The sequence below is a fragment of the Dermacentor silvarum genome, chromosome 10, assembly GCF_013339745.2.
Source record: "Dermacentor silvarum isolate Dsil-2018 chromosome 10, BIME_Dsil_1.4, whole genome shotgun sequence".
In the NCBI taxonomy this organism is placed as follows: Eukaryota; Metazoa; Arthropoda; class Arachnida; order Ixodida; family Ixodidae; genus Dermacentor; species Dermacentor silvarum.
This window is the reverse complement of record NC_051163.1, coordinates 25,452,913-25,465,962: the sequence shown is the minus strand read 5'-3', so window position 1 is coordinate 25,465,962 and position 13,050 is coordinate 25,452,913. Positions and strand designations below refer to the sequence as shown.

Below are 13,050 nucleotides of genomic sequence, written 5' to 3'. Positions count from 1 at the left end.
CTAATCGAAACTGCAGTGTAGAAAGTGTTGTTTTCACGCTACACTACTGCTATAAGAAATGGCTTCATGTAGGTGGATGGAGCTACACTTTCTCTGCACCAAATAAAAAAAAATTTCGTCTTCCTACACTAGCTACACTCGTGTGGCCGACGTAGGTAAAAACAAAATTGCCCTATGCTATCGAGCCTTAAAAGCAATGCTGTGACCACGACGAGTCGTCCTCGGCGTTCGTCACATTACCGCGAAAGTCTATGGCTGCCGCGGCGCCACCAATCGCGGCGAGCAGTAAAAGAACTATGAAAAAGCACACGTGAAGAAAAAGAAGTTGCAGTTTCGCCCGAAAGCTTCGATTGCGATAGCAGATTAGTAGAAGTAAGGCTAGTAGCTTTATCGACCGTATAAACTAGCAAACATTCTCTTACTAACTAAATTAACAAGCACGGTGTCACGCGCGCGCAGGTAAACATGAACACATCTCACTCGATGACCGTGGAAACTTGCTGTCAAAACGCTGGAGTGAGAAAGTGCGGCAGCAGCAGCGACCGAATTGACCTTCGTGCTGCCTCTCACTTCAACGTGAACTAAGCAGCGAGTACAGATCGCACACAAAGCTATCAGCACTCGCCGCACTTTATACAGATAGTAGGTCGCTTTGAAGATGAGGCCCGCGCGACCGCGCACTTTGTCCACATCGCATATCACTGTCGGGATACGGCGGCCGCGCCGTACGCAACAGCCACTGGTCTAGAACTCCCCCGCCTGCCATCCCTCCCCCTCCCCCGGTGCCTCGCGCGCGATGAAGACGGGCTCCTTCCTCCTCGTTTTCCTCCCTTGCGCGGGCGAGATTGAGCCACGGTCGTCGGCCGACCCTCGCAAGCTTTCACTCGCACATACAGCATACGGCGCGTGGCCACGATGTTATCGCGCTTGGACTTTATACGGAACATCACGGCGACGGCGACAACGGCAAAAATGCGCCTGGAGTCTTCATATAATTGCTATCGCAATAAAAATACACCACGTATGCTTTCGGTCCATCTGCCAGTTGGAACAGCTAGTGGTCGCGGCTTGAAATCTGCTCTCGATCCCTCATTGGAACACTCGACACGCTGTAAAATATGACATGTAATGTGGTCATGTGCGAGCGGCGTGGCGTTCTGTAGCGGACTTCACCATTGTGAGACAGGATAGCCGGTAAATGCTGATGAGTAACTGCGGCTTATGAGCGCAGTGGCAGCGTATTCGATATGCCAGAAACCGTCCGGTTCCGCGATCTTACGACATAAGTTTGCCGAAGAAAAAAAAAAATTGTTTTGTCCCGCATTTTTCTACACGTACATGTTCTTAACTGAGCTCAAATGTATGAAACGCGCCACATGCCTTGAGCTCGTATATGTAGCTTTCATGTGTGCTTGGAAGTAAAGTTTACTTTCTTTTTGGTACCCGTTAAGTTTAGCGGGCTGTTTCATATTGCGAACCGAAAGTGTCTTTGGATCCGCGCTTGTAAACATTAAATGTTTGTCTATGTGTGCAGACTACAAGTTGATAGAAAGAAAACATTAAAATATAAATGTGTGTTATTGTATTGCATTCTTTTGGTCCAAGTGGTTCGACTCGTTCCCCGCTGTGTACTAAGGACAGCCTCTGTTTCAGGTATCGAAAACTGAAGAGCCGCATCAACCTTTTCGGGCGCACGGATTGGATCATGTGAGTGATACAATCTGTCAGCATCGCAAATGAAAACTGTCTGCTTATATAGCGGAAATTGACTTTCTTTATTTTGTAACTTCGCTCTATCCGAGAACGCAGGTCAGAGCCGGAGTTCGTCAGTCTGGCCATGAAGACGCTCGTGTTCCGGCAGCTTCAGGGAAGTTGCGAAACCATCGGAGCCATGTACCGTAGTTCGGATCCAATCCACTTCGTCGTATTCGTCAATGGTCTCGGAGGTGAGCGAAAGGCCCAACTGTCCCGCATACCATATAACCCCATATATAATCCGTGGCTATTACAGGGCGATTGTGCGTTGACGTATTTCGCGTAACTGAAGCTAAAGCTTGAATATATATATATATATATATATATATATATACAAAAATTTGGAGAAACAGGGAGTGTAGAAATCATCAACAGCCTGTCTTCTACTGGGCAGCAACTGCTGACCTTGTCAGCACTTATACAGGGTGTCCCCACGTAATTTGTGCCACAACTGAAAACAATTATGCGAGTACCACGTAGCTGGACAGAACCAAGGGAATGTTGCTTGCCGTCTCTCGGAGCAAGTCAGGCTTCATTTATTGAATTTTGCCTAATTATACATGATTGGTTATTATTAGTTATTACTGTCATTATTAGATCATTAGGGAAAATTTCCCGTTCATCTTTTATGGCTCTATACGTGCTACATAAAAGCTTTTTCGAAGCCTGAATCGCAGCGGTGGCCTAAAGGTAAAGCATCCGCCTCGTATGCAGGAGGTATACCGAGTTGAAATCCTGGTGTCGCCGGAAACCCACCGTTTTTTTTTTTTTTTTTCTAATGAATAGAGATGTTCCATGGTCCGGTGTTCGGCTCTCGTGGGTGTTCACATCTTAAAGGGGTCCCAATAGAGATTTTTCGAGTAGTTCATAGGGACTTCTTGTCCAACCACAGACTGCCTTGTTGAAGAGCATCCGCCGCGGCTGTAACAGGAAGTACTGCCGCCGGGTACTTACCAGCAAAATAGGTACAAGAGTGCTCCCGGCCTGGTGCTCGGCTATTATGGGACCTCAAATCTTGGAAATGAGGTTCGGGTCGCTTCCATGGCGACTATTTCCTATGTGGCACCCCAAATCCCTCCTATTAAGGTGGAGACGATCGACTTTGGGACACCTTCGCAGCCAAGGCGGCCGCTCTACAATACAAACGCGTGCGTGCGTGCTCGTACCCGTGGTTACCATGTTACCATGACACCATGGTTATTACCATGGTTATCAGAACACTACCATGGTTACCATGTTACCAATATCACCATGGTACCGAAGAACAATGCTTCGCATTACGTGGCGTTCAACTGAAGTTATGGCTGCCAAAATTTTGATCCATTTTAGCATAGTTTAAAGCTTTAACGCTTTCCGCTGATTTAAGTTACTAAAAAAAAAAATAAGCAATGCACCTGCAAATGTGGCACTAAACTGCGTACATCAGGTCAACATTACAGTGCGATCGAGCCTTCGATAAAGCCGGAACAGTCATATGTACCAGATGTTCCGGAGAAGTCTTTAGGTAATTTCTAAAAGAATATTTAAAACATGAATTGTTTTTTAATCACCTGTGGCAGATAGCACAATTTTAGTCTTGGAGGCAGAATTCTAAGAGAAATTTAAATGCAAAATTGACTAATTACAAAAAATTCACTAATTAGGTTTAACTAATGATCTTGAGGCACATATTGCAATTCACAGATTGTAGTCGGTGAGCCTGCACGGCATATCCAATTAAATGGAATTCGGTGAATGACACCATTTTCGAGATATGCACCCTCAAACTTGCGTTAAAAATGCATTGTCTTCCCACTTACTTTGTTTTATTTTTTTCAAAACAACGTTTTATGCACTAAAGCACAAAAGTTAACGGACCGCCAATGTACTTCTTCGCGAAGTTCGGCAATTAATACCTCATAACTGGTGTCCTCCTGAGAATTCGTTCCAAGGGGATCCTCCTTGCGAACCCCCCGGCTACTTTTCGAAAATTGCAATATGTACCTAACATAATTAGTTATAGCTTTATTAGTAATTTTGTAATAGTTAATCGAATATGTATTTCGATTTTCTGTGCAAGTTATGTCCACCTCTTCGAGTAGACCAGCTTAAGGATTAGAGTAGTGCTATCTACCACAGGTGATTTCCAAAAAAGTTGCGTGATGTCCTCGCAGAAGCACCCCCTGGCACAACTTTCAGCGCAGCTCGGAATGTGTTTGTGGAAAGGAAGGAAGTAATTTGTTGCATACGCGGTGCTGAGGATATGACGAAAGCAGCACTCATGCACAGGATTCTGTTGGGAAGTGACTGAAGAATTGATGTCGCTGCATGCCTGCCGCAGTCTTGTCTCGATGGCTTATTTCTTTCCAAGGCAAAAGCAGCGACTTCTTTTGGGCCAAGAGATGGATGAAGCTCTTAATAGGTGCGCCGAAGCATATCCTCATCTGGTCTGAAGCCAACGAGGTAAGGCCACGTTTCGACAATGTATTGATTGCCCGCATGCGATGCGTAAAAACAAAGAAAAATACCAGTAGAAAGAACTTGTTCGGGAAAACGGCTTTTCTCAGATGATATCGCAACCAACTCCTCCCGTGCTTTCCTCTTCAACAACGTTTCAGCGGTCTCACCCGAGCTTCGACGTTAAAGGCTTAGTAGATGTTCGCAATCTTTAAGGCTGCTGCGGTCACATGAAAACCTTCATAAGTATAGAAGGGCAGGCCAGTTGATGTAGCATCGCCAAAAATAAAATAGCGCAATGCACAGGTCAATGAGAGACGAGATCAAGCGCTCATGCCGTTTCGTCTTGCTCTGTGTCCTGTGTATTGCGCTCTTTTGTCCTTTATTGCGTGAAAACTTTTAATAATTATTTTATGTAGCTTAGATATACATGCATACATTTTGTATTTTTATTTTTATTTTCCCAGCAAGAGCAGACCTTTGACGAAATTTCAGTTTGCGGCAAAAGGCTGGCCGTCGAAGTTGCATCCTACCTGGACAATATCGGAACGAAAAACTTCAAGTTGAGGTACTCACTGTCTGTTAATAATGTTTAGTTTTCGCTCATTCCTGTTAATAATTTTGTTGAGATTTATTAACGGCGGATTTGTTTCAACAGGATTATAGCTTAGAACAAAAGGAGATAAAAATGTGAATGAGCCTCATTGCCTATGAGCCTCATTGATAAGGGCAACCTGAGACTGGGTCAGTGTTCACAAAAGAGTTCTAGCGCTAAAAGTGCTTGTGTGAGCTGTTAGATGCCAAATGATTGGGATTTCAGCGATATTATCGAAACCGACCGGCCAATATCACACAAATCTTGCGAAAGAAGAGTTTTGTGCATTCGAGCTTGAATTTTTTTCCCCGATTGATTCTTCTTCGTAAGCGAACAGCGTGAAACGGACGACGGACAAGAATTCCCACAACACGAGCGCTGACTCACAACTGAACGTTTCATTACACTGAAAAGATTGTATACATACACAAAATCCCGTGGTGTGTACTAGATATGCAAGGCGCCACTCATAAATTCTGCTTCTTTCTGATGCAAGGTGATGGAAGTTTGGCTTACATGCCAGGCGGAATCTAAAAAAAAAAATACTAACTAAACCACGAGATTGTCGAGACATAGTATAGTATAAAAATTCTGCCTCGTGTGCAAGTCAAACTTCTATCACCTTGCATCAAAAAGAAGCATAACTTATGAGTGGCAAGATTTCCTGATGCATCTTGCCTAGCTGGCAGGCAACAGGTGACGTTTTGTACCCATATAACCTTGTCATTGTAATAAAACATTCAGTTGTGAGTCAGCGCTCTCGTTGTGTGAATCATTGTCCGTCGTCCGTTTCGCTCTGTTCGTTTACGATGTTAACGTAACAACTCGCAGAGCTTGCTGTTTTGATTCATTGTTCTCACCTGGCGTCATAGGTATGCGCGCGCCACCGACCAGCGGTCTCGGTCACTTCCTCAACTGAAGTCAAATGCTAAAAATGTCAATCTTCTTCTTATGTCAGTGGGGTTGTCCTTGTACTTAACGCTCGCATTCCGCAGCATCATGGGTTATCTCTGTAATGCGTATATCTTGATATCTTGAAACAAGCGGGGAAGAGATTGATACGACCGGATCCACTACAGACATACAAGGTAGATAAAGAAGTCTTGAGAAAAAAGAAAGATTAAGGAGATATATGCAAAAATGATAGAATGAAAACCATGTATAGCGTGTTAATAGTTTTTAGCGCAATGAAACGCATGACGCGAGAGAAGGACACACGACGCAGCGCTACTAACAACTGATGATCTATTGATGATTTGTTGGTGATAAAAACGATTTAGCATGCGTTACCAACTAGCCCTCCAGTCTGTTTCGTTGATGTACAGCATGCCTGATTACATCGAGCAGGCTAGGTGACAATTTGTCACCGCCCCGTTTCAAAGGGGTATGCCAATAAACCATCATCATCATCATCCTCATCATCCTTTAGTCCTTGCACTGTTCGGCTGACCATGTTTAAGTGAACAGTTCTCAAGTCTGCCATGTCTTCTCGTACTTTCGCTTTCTTTTCAGCTTTATTGGTTTCTCTCTAGGCTGTGTCTTGGTCCGCGCTGCGCTCATTTGCGCTCAGATGAGACCGTACATCAAAAACTTGCACACATTCTTCTCCATCAACGGACCACACCTGGGCGTCGTGTACGTCAAGAACAGATTCCTCAGGTTCCGTGAGTGCCCCTTCTTTGCAAGAAGTTTCGCGCTAGTAGCGTCTTAATTGTTTGCTTTCATTGGTGCACGTGTAAGGGGAAAGTGAGGCGAGCTGCTTGGCATATTGGTTAGCACATGTTTACGAACAGAAAAGAAAGAAGCAAATAAAGAGATACAGTTCTAGTTCTGTTTTGTTTCTCGTGTTTGCCCAATGTTTTCGTGCTGGTTCTTTTTCTTCTTATTCATGTAAGAGAATACGTTTGCGCCAGAAAGTCATGGGGATAATCTTTGTCTCTAAGAAAAAAAAAGAAAAAAAAAGAAGAACGGTTGATCCCTCTTTCACAGGAATCGGTCATAACACGAAAGTTAAATGTGTATTCTAAAGAGCAGGGACAGCTTTCGTGCACATTCACACATCCATTTACATAAGTACGCACAGGCCTTTATTAATTACAGTTGAAATTAGAATTAAAAACATTAACTATATTGCAGATGGAGATACATAGCCTTTAAGCATACTCAAAATAAAGGAAAATGGCTTTCTTAACCTAGTATTAACTGCTCCATAGGGATGATTGAGCACGAACCTGTCCTCTGCAAGATGTTTGAAGCCGCGTTTAAAGGACACTTAAGGTTGGAACAGTAGATAGTTTTAAATTAAGCACACAATGGGAGTCCAAAGCACCAGAATGTGAGGCAGCGCTTAGCTAAATTATTTGGTGCCTGCTTCGTCTCAGCTTAGTGGAGGGGGGGGGGGGGGGGGGAGGGAGGAGCATTCTTTATACTCAGCACTATACTAAGTAACCTGTCTTCCCCTTCACCCTCCTCCACTTTATTACCCTTGGCTAGGGAAAAGAACAGAAATGACTGCTTTTCTGTTAAACGTCGCGCTTTCGTATGATGGGCGTCTTCTTCTAAGCACGCTTCATCTTATGATTTCATGTTGATGTGCGAATATGATGTGTTTTCTCTTCCCTTAAAGTATGCATTTCTTGTGACGCTTTGTGGTCTGACAAAGGTACTGATTGGGACTGGTCATATGTGCTTTTTTTGTAATTACAGAAATTTCAGTCTTGTCCAAGCTGAAGATGAAGGGATCGGTGAAGGAGCTCACGTTTCAGGATTCGGCGGACCTGCGAAAGTGCTACTTGTACATCCTCAGCCAGGCACCAGGTGATGTCGGCGCTCAACACGATGAACGCTGAATACTTTAATTTCCATTGATGGATTTCAACATTCCAAGGGTACACAGGGATGTAAAAGGCTCCGCAATAAATTTAGCCTGGAGTTCCCTTACTCCTGTAATACTAAACAACAGTTACGAAAGACAAATACACTTACTGTTCCTGTTTATTTTTGACCATGGAGAGTACATTTGCCCCAAAATGACAATGAACTGTCATTTGTTCAAAACTAATTAGTATCGTTAATAATTCAATAGCAATTTGTTTGTTGAATTGTCCCGAGCTGAAACTTCACTCCAGCATATCAAAACGCAGCAATCGACTTTGCGTTTACTTACCCACGCTTACACCTTCATTTTCTAGCATCGAATTCACCCTAACATGTAAGATATGTGAGGCATTACATAGTTAGCGCGCATGCATGCATGCAAAGCAGTGACTTGTTTTGCAGGCATGGTTATCGCCACCAAGTTTAGGTCGCCTGTATCCTGTTCTTCTCAACAACAACCACAAAATCTTACGATAGCAAGCGCTCTCTCGTGTCACCTTTCTGTATATTTCCCGTACTTTCGCGCTGTTACGACGACAGAATGATCTGAATGGAAGTCGTAGGCTTCAGGATTGTGATTGCCATTATATATTGTCCCCAAACTTCATAAATAAGATTTTATTTTCATTCTCTGGTTCCACTTTCCTCGGTGTCCTGTGTTTATGACACTGTGCGAACGTTCGAGGGTGGCGAAACAATACGAAGAAAGGCTAAAAAAAAGGGATCGCAATTTCTGGATAAACAATTGCGTTCGTTCGTCGCCTTTCGCAGGTCTGGAATACTTCAAGAACGTCTTGCTCGTCGGCTCGTCCCAGGACAGACTTGTGCCCGTGCATTCTTCAAACATACAGCACTGCCCGGAATCGCTCGCGGACAACACCGTCGTAGGTACGTACGTCATTCGCTGCAGTCTTGAAATTCACGCTCATGAAATCTGCTGGTCTTGCTCACGTGAATTCACTCGGGGAGCGCTACAAAACAAGCAAGCAAGCAAGTGAACAAACAAACAAAGAAACAAACAAACAAACAAACAAACGTATCGACACGTGTACTTCTTTCTCTTTCTTCGGTGACCGCTTTCACCGGCTAACAAACGTTAAACGTTACCGCGCAGCGCACAACGTGCCTACATGATTTAGAACTCGCGCGAATGTTATCGTTGATTCTATGTGTTGTGTATGTCCTCGCCGAACCTTATACTATAATCAGATTGCAGGCGCGACACGAATTGTGCAGTAGTTTCTGGAAACCACGCAGGGCACCAACAATTTCACTGGGACTTTCGACGAGGGATCTATAAAGCCAACACGGTTGACCCGCTGATCAGATTCTCGACGATCGCCCACTGTGTTCGCCGCTATCTCGTTGTTCTTTCAGTGCAGCCTGTTTTTGTGGGCAGAAGTTCGCCCAATAAAAAGCTAGCTTTGTCATTCACAGTACTGCTGCTGTTTTCTTCAGTGTCACACTACTACGTGACATCTGGTGGAGGTGCTAGTGCGTTCATGTACCGAACGCCCCCGCAAAGCCGCGATCCAAGCCCGAAACCCGAAGTTAGCATCAGCGTCAGCCATCGAGCTAGCCGCAAGCTACAAAACCTGGCCCCGGAACACGAACCTCTCCCTGAACCGAACAGGAAGATCTTAGCCAAGTCAGCAACCACAATGACTACCCCAGCGTCCCCCATCGTGCTTCAACAACCCAGGGAGCCCTCTACTTTCCATGGAGCTTCATCGGAGGTCCCGGGGACCTTTCTTGAGACGTTCGAAAGCGTGTCAACCTACAACAAGTGGAACGCTGAGGACAAATTGCGTCACGTATATTTTTTCATTGAAAGTAGCAGCCGGAACTTGGTTTGAAAATCGAGAAGCCTCGTTAACGACATTGGCACCTTTTCTGCAGCGAGTTCCTAAGGCCATTCACAAGCGTCGTCAGAAGAGAAAGGCCTGGGCATTTACTGCAAACACGAGTGCAGTTGCTTAACGAGAACATCACAGTTTTTACGGAAGAGATGACCCGACGTTTCCGGCACGCCGACCCGGATATGCCTGAGGAGAAGAAAATTCGGTTCCTCATGCGTGGCGTAAAGAAAGAACTCTTTGCCGCATTAACGCGCAACCCACCCAGAACCGTAGCAGAAGTTCTGACGGAGGCGACAATATGAAATATGTCGCCTCCGTCGAATGCGACATTCATGCCCTACAGTGCAATACAATAGCCCAACGATGCTATTAGAGTTTTAGACCTCCGGTTTCGTACAGCCTTTTTTTTTTTTTTGTTGGGGGGGGGGGGGATACCTGAACATCTTAGACGTCTACGGCAACAGCGTATAGATGATGACAATGATGGTGATTTATGGGCAACCCCTTTTAACGGGTGGTGATAAATGATCACCTAGCCTGCTTTAGCTAATCAGGTAATCTATACATGCTTATCAGCATAGCAATTTGCATACACATTATTTTTTTCTCTCTTCATTAAAGCTTCCAAATCTGCCTTGTATAGTTACCAATGCTTCTTACAGATTCTTTGCATCTGATTTACTGTCTCTGTTTCTCTCACATTTCTTGGATGACTCATCAATGACTCATCGACGTGTGTTTGCACTTTCAAGTACCCATATTTGGTTGGCCAATTTCTTCACCTCTACAGCAACAGTGCTGGCAGCGGCATCTTGTGATGCTTTATTAAACCCCAATGCTTTAGGAACATTTTCACGTTGCGTCACTGTTTTTGCACAGAGGAAACAAGAAAAAAATGAATCTACAATACCTGGGATGATTGTTGCTGCCAACGCGCTCGCCCCGGCAGATAGGTCGAACGTGGCCGTTAAATTTACAGTGAGTGTGCGCTCTAGGTGACCTAAGTGCAGCAAGATGGCGTCACAAGCGCTTCTGATTTACTGCCATGGTGGAAGACCGCTCTTCCCGCTGAGAAAATATCACGAGACGACACCGCAAAACTGTATAAACATCCAACTTGAAGCGAAAGGATCACAAGCTAATTGGAGTGTTTATTGGCCAGCGGTGACAACAAAGCAGGCGACGATTAAAGTATTTTTGGGGAAAAAAGGCAGGGAAGTAATCGGGGCCAGGATAGCCACAAGTACAGGTAACTTTAAGAGGTAAAGTAGGAACAGACAGAATGCTGCAGGGGGGTGATAAATTTTAAGTTTTACGTAATTTTTCAATATCGCCTGTGGCAGATAACTTAATTCTACTCCTGAGCTTGATTATTCAGAGAGGCGGACATTACTTACACGAGAAATCGAAACACGTACTCCACTAATCAACAGAAAGCACTAATTAACTTTATAATTATTTCCGTTAAGCACATAATGCAATTTAGGAAATGTAGCCGGTGAGTTTGGAAGGCGTATCCACTTGGAATGTATTTCTAGAACGAGACCAGTTTGGAGATCTGCGCCTTGAAACTCTCGGTAAAAGTGTACTGTTCCACTTAATTTTTAACTAAACAGTGTTATGCGCATTGAAGCACAAAATTAACTGCAACATCCACGTATTTTGCCCCACACTTTGTGAAGTTATATCTCAAAACTGGTATCATCATTTCAAGTGGGAACATCTTGCAATCTCACCGGCTACAATTCGTAAATTGCAATATGTGCCACAACGTAATTAATTAAGAAATTATTTAGTGAGTTTTTGTGAATTAGTTGAACATGTCTTTCAATTTCTTGTGTTAGTAATGTCCGCCTCTTCGAATAATCCAGCTCAAGGACAAGAAATATGCTTTTTGCCCCACCAATATTTGAAAATTACGTAAAACTTAAAAAATGATCACCCTGTTGAGTATTTATGGTAACACCTAAGTGGCTCCCACAAGCTTAGTGACTATTCCTCTTCACTTTGATGCGAAGTGGACGCCATTAGCAATCACGCAGCAGCAGCACGTTTTCCAAGGTTCTGGTATTCCGTAAACAAAAAAAAATGACGTTTGCGCACACGTTAGAACAGTCTTAACACGTCAGCCGAACATAAGCGCACACGGACACACTCTAAATCTGCATACGCGCGCGATCGCAGGCAAGACGTACGACGAGATGATCAGGAACCTTCTCGGTCCACTGCTGAAGCGTGAGGACGTGACGCTCAAGCGCTTCGACGTCTTCTACGACACCGGTCGGCTGCGATACCTGGAACCGGTGTTCTCCAGCCTATCGCACGTTTGTGCACTCATGTCCCGGAACTTATTTGAGAAGTTCATGCTGCTCTCGGCTGCCGAATGCTTCAAGTGACTTCTGCGAATTTTCGACAGACACTATAGCTATTCTCTTCATGTTACAAGAACTATTATTTGCAAAAAAAAAAAAATCCGTCAGGGTTTCTGAACGCGATAACAAAAAAACACTGCGTTCTTGTGTTCTCGGGAGAAAATGCTGATTAAATATACTTGGAACGGGATTGTATACCAAGCTTAAGTCTGCAAGCTCCTGTTTTAGGAGTAGTTCGAGAAGATCGTGCTCTTCTCTGCCACTGAGTGCTTGGAGTGAGGACTGAAGCATCTTGGCAGGTAGCAAAACGACTCCCCTTTGTGCCAGAGAATATTCCATGTGGAAAAAAAATAATTTTTGACAGGAAAATTTGAGAAACTCAATTTTACTTTGATCCCGGAAGTGTACAACGAAATTTTAATGATTCGCTATCGTTGAAATATAACACAGTATAAGCGATTCCTCGCAAATGCTTGCTAATTTACAACATGCTAGGTTTAATTCTGACGCACCCATAGCCATATTTTTGTAGACCTCAAGAGTTAGAACCGCTTACGACCATCAAATGTTATCATACAACTTACCATGCTTGGTGAAGATATCCTTCATTAGTAAGTAATCATCTAACACAAGAGCATGCCAATCTGCTTATACTATATTGCGTATAAAATATTGTTTCTGCATTTCTGGTGCATCTTTTCGTTGTGGATAAAATATTTTAAGTGATTTGCTGATCAGTGCCCTGTTCTTCAATAATTGTAATCGCAGTATTTTTTGTTGTCATGTTGCCCTTCGTTTATTTTCCAGTGTTGGCGCCAAGTTATTGCATTAGTATTTTTTTATTTACCAAAAAGTAGCGAAGTTTCTTTTTTCAGGTGCGCGGATCCTTAGTAAAGCCCTCGTAGAAGCTTTTTTTGTTTGTTTGCGCCTCCAACATTGCTGTGATCTGAAGAAAATGTGATTTGCATTTGATTTTGAAAGCGTCAGGCAAGAGCCAGTGCTCCTGAGCGCGATACCACGGCTCTACGTTTTCGCCTTCTCGAGAAAGTTCCGAGTAAATATACTTAGCACGGGACAGGTAATCCGCGTGAGTTTTCATTGTGACTGACCGATGTATTGCTACAGCGATCCTGAAGGAGAGGCCAAGACGTCGCAC

The 13,050-nt window shown here is 43.9% G+C and overlaps 1 protein-coding gene across 1 annotated transcript; it reads left to right on the top strand.

Moving 5' to 3' along the window:
- The first annotated feature begins 1,551 nt into the window (after positions 1–1,551).
- On the top strand, positions 1,552–12,350 carry LOC125940775 (protein FAM135B-like). The gene is made up of 8 exons (XM_049657338.1): positions 1,552–1,707; positions 1,810–1,946; positions 4,106–4,197; positions 4,659–4,759; positions 6,299–6,450; positions 7,493–7,603; positions 8,435–8,551; positions 11,707–12,350. The coding sequence occupies exons 1-8, from the start codon at positions 1,571–1,573 to the stop codon at positions 11,916–11,918; spliced, it is 1,059 nt and encodes a 352-aa protein (XP_049513295.1). The 5' UTR covers positions 1,552–1,570; the 3' UTR covers positions 11,919–12,350.
- Positions 12,351–13,050: the final 700 nt, after the last annotated feature.

Bases quoted from the DNA above. Each gene is read 5' to 3' on its own strand.
- LOC125940775 (XM_049657338.1), top strand. From the start codon at position 1,571: ATGTGTGTTATTGTATTGCATTCTTTTGGTCCAAGTGGTTCGACTCGT. The intron at 1,947-4,105 runs GTGAGCGAAAGG...TTTCTTTCCAAG, and splicing joins ATTCGTCAATGGTCTCGGAG to GCAAAAGCAGCGACTTCTTT. The intron at 7,604-8,434 runs GTGATGTCGGCG...CGCCTTTCGCAG, and splicing joins CATCCTCAGCCAGGCACCAG to GTCTGGAATACTTCAAGAAC.